Below are 3,636 nucleotides of genomic sequence, written 5' to 3' on the forward strand. Positions count from 1 at the left end.
GTGTGGCCGGGGTCAGTCACTAACGCCTGCAGTGTGGCTGGGGTCAGTCGTTAACGCCTGCAGTGTGGCTGGGGTCAGTCACTAACGCCTGCAGTGTGGCTGGGGTCAGTCGTTAACGCCTGCAGTGTGGCTGGGGTCAGTCTTTAACGCCTGCAGTGTAGCTGGGGTCAGTCACTAACGCCAGCAGTGTGGCTGGGGTCAGTCACTAACGTCTGCAGTGTGGCTGGGGTCAGTCGTTAACGCCTGCAGTGTAGCTGGGATCAGTCGTTAACGCCTGCAGTGTAGCCTGTGGTCAGTCACTAACGCCAGCAGTGTGGCTGGGGTCAGTCGTTAACGCCTGCAGTGTGGCTGGGGTCAGTCGTTGTAGCTTTGACGCCGAACGTTACAATTGATCGTTGTCGCTGCAGTGTGTTTAGGCAATAATGTATGCACGTGCTATAGGTGTTGTGCAACCGTAGAGGGCATCCATAGGCAGCAAGCCTGAATAGACATCGAACAGAATCAATTAAAAATACTTAGAGAGAGTTTAATTCGTCGCATACGCGACGTACACTTTATTCACGTTAAATCACCTTGTAGTCGGATCCCGTTTTAAATACAAAATGGCCGACCGGCCACCATGTCTACACCACTTGACGCGACTGCACGAATATTACACCACAAAACCATTCTCACTTCTAACGCTTTCTAGACGTGCACGGGGCTTTTACCTTGATGGCATCATGCAAATTATTACACTCTAGTTCCTAATTTTATCGAAAATTCAAAGGAAAGCCTGTTCCCTAAACAAAATAGTGCAACGCGGCGAACAATTTGCGCATGATTATAAATGTATGCCACCTATAGGTAAACTGACTGTCACTCTAGTTACTAATACTGTTAAATGTGTGTCAAGTTTACTGAACTATAACATATATTGTTATAGTTCAGTGGTCAAGGTACTAGCGATGAGAGAAGAATACGCGGCAGTCCGCTTACCGGCGCGCATGCGCGATGACCTGCTGACGTTGATGATGACGTCACGATGACCGTAACCTGATCACGTTAACGTTTAACGTTTACAAATACAATAAAAACGTTTTTACAAACGTTTAGAAAGCGTTATAAACACCCTACACATTTACGTTATATAAACGTTACAAAAAACGTTAAACTCGTTTTTACGCTTATTGCGTTCTCACTTTCTTGGCGCGTTCTCCCAACTTGCACCAGAGCGCGAAATTTTCGCAGTTGTTTCCCAACAGAGAGTAACCGCCATCTCCGATCCGGCTCTCCGCTCGATCCATCACCGTATCCGGCGGGTCGCTCTCCTCCGTTGTAGACGCGCCTCCAAACTCGTACCATGTATTCCACCAGCTCACACCGTAAAGGTAGATCTTAAGATTGCCACCATCTAGGAATACGTCGAGGGTATCTCTGCGTATTGTCGCGTTGGATTTGTCGCCAGATTTTGCGCCACTGAAGTGGATGACTTTTCTGCCGTCCCAGATGCCATGGTGACGGTAGCCAATGGCGTACCGCCACACGTAGATGTGGTCGCCTCTCCTCAACTCGCCTTCACTGATGTCATGAAACAGCGGCATCTATACAACATACACCAAACAGTCAGCAGCTCCACATAGTGGCTGAGTGTGTGAGAGATAGAACGTGTAAACTTCTGACGATAGAATGTCAGTTTGTTAATGCCTCGAAGATATATATAGCCTCGTCTCATTCCCATTACTTCAACAGTGAGATGATATGCGTTCAACCCCATATGCAGCTACTCTAGCACCCGGGAATTTAATGCAGCGTTTAAGGATTAGGTTGGGATTATGCTAGCTACTCGGTTCGGCTTGGCTATGAGATTCTGTTAAATTTAAAGTTAGAGTTAAGCCGTTAGGGTTGAGGTACGAGATTGAATTATGCTTATGATTTATGTACCACCTATAACTAAAGATAAAAGCTCTAAAAAGCGATAAAGGCAACTATAAAAGCTCTCTGCTTAGCATTCAGCAAAGAGAGATAGAGTGTGGCAAGCTAACTCGCAGTGCTACCAGTGAACTAACCCCCTACTGTAGCATTTACTGTGAAAGCAGCTGCGGGGTCTCAGGGTTACCGAAACGGAGATAGACACCGCCTAGCTCTAGTACTATAGCCGTCTATGGTCTGTGGCAACTGTACGCGGGCTATAGTACTAGAGCTATATAGGCACCGCCCTATGCGCCATATAGGCGCGGGAAGATTAACTAACTAATACTTAACGCAACAGCTAACGTGTCATGATCCTAACTCTGTTTTTAAATCTGGGACAACTGAAATAATTGTTGGGCTGATCAAGTGAATCCAGCATAAATTACCAGCGGAGATAGTTGATGACGCTTGTTTGACAGTGTGACATGCGTGTCGAAAATTATGGCATGAAAAGGTAGCGATGATGGGACGTATGAAAGGAGGAGTTATATAAGGAGGAGTATAATAAGGTAGCCGTACGTAATGATATCGGAGATGGAGACGCGCGATGAGAGGAAAAGCTCAAGCCTAAAGGGACGAGAAGAGGTATAGCCACGATATTACTATTCATGTACTTACTGGTAAGAAGACGTGAGCGTACAAGACATGCCAGAAGTTAAGAAAGGAAAACGACAAAGTTGTGAGTGATGACGAAAAAGCGTGGCCTCACAGAATGAATGTTGATTTTGAGATATAAACAATCACAATAACTCACCGTGTTCTATTAATCTTGCTATAGAGCCCTGCCTTAGTTTAAGCAATTACTCCGTAAGCCTTTGTACAGGTAGACAAAAAAAAAAATAAAAAAAGAAAAAACACTGCGCTTCCGTATCACAACAGCAGTAGATCTTGAGAGAAACAGACAAACCCAGGGCGATGCCGCGCTGGTAGCTTTATCCATGGACGCAGCGCGGGATATTGAACGCGCTATTATCTAATATAACATAATAACAGCGCCTAACTGCGCTTGGAAAAACATCGGCGGTGAATTCCCTCGAACTCGCTGCAGACTTCTAGTCTGCAACCAGAGCCCGACTACATCCATGTAGCACACACCCACACGCACGGCGCACGCGCGCGCCGCGAGCGTGACGCATGACTCGCTTACGCACGAACACACGCATGCACGCACTGAAACATTACACACACGCGCGCTGCGCTACGCATGCCCGTCACGCTACGAACACACGCATGCACGCACGTAAACATCCAAACATTTATATAGTTCGCGTGGCATGCATGCGCGGTGTGTGTGTAATATCTTCGTGCAAAAGTAAACACAATTATAGACTCAACATCGCGAACACCATACACCGGACGCGACGCACGGACGCACGCAAGCAAGCACGACACACACAGACCAAATCGTGAGTACGCGATATCCGAACGCGTGCCTCCAGTCACGCTGGTCGCACGCTGCAAACATGTTACCTCTCGTTGCCGTGCTAGGGAGTGCTATATCTCAGTCCGGTACGGGAAGATTACGGTACCATCATATTTGCTAATATAGTTGACTAATCGTGCGTCAATAAAACTCAATATTCAAAAAGAGAGTATAGCTAAGACATTGATCTATAGGTATGCGTAGAATTTTAGAAATTCTAATCATCTGNAAGGCCCGAGGGAGGCTGCCTGGGAAGGCCC

The 3,636-nt window shown here is 46.8% G+C and overlaps 2 protein-coding genes across 2 annotated transcripts in view; both read right to left on the reverse strand.

Moving 5' to 3' along the window:
• Nucleotides 1–721, reverse strand: part of LOC106819915 — a 1,278-nt gene extending 557 nt beyond the window's left edge. The window contains exon 1 of the mRNA XM_014824489.1: nt 711–721. Within this exon, the coding sequence (XP_014679975.1) occupies nt 711–721 (11 nt within the window). The remainder of the gene's footprint in view (nt 1–710) is intronic.
• LOC106819917 lies at nt 545–1,583 on the reverse strand. The gene has a single exon (XM_014824490.1). It carries the CDS (start codon nt 1,581–1,583, stop codon nt 1,167–1,169), a length of 417 nt encoding a protein of 138 aa, XP_014679976.1. The 3' UTR covers nt 545–1,166.
• Between the last annotated feature and the right edge of the window lie 2,053 nt (nt 1,584–3,636).

The sequence above is a fragment of the Priapulus caudatus genome, unplaced genomic scaffold (assembly GCF_000485595.1).
Source record: "Priapulus caudatus unplaced genomic scaffold, Priapulus_caudatus-5.0.1 Scaffold5117, whole genome shotgun sequence".
Lineage (NCBI taxonomy): Eukaryota > Metazoa > Priapulida > Priapulimorpha > Priapulimorphida > Priapulidae > Priapulus > Priapulus caudatus.

Coding starts and splice junctions, on each gene's coding strand:
- LOC106819917 (XM_014824490.1), bottom strand. CDS start 1,583: ATGCCGCTGTTTCATGACATCAGTGAAGGCGAGTTGAGGAGAGGCGAC.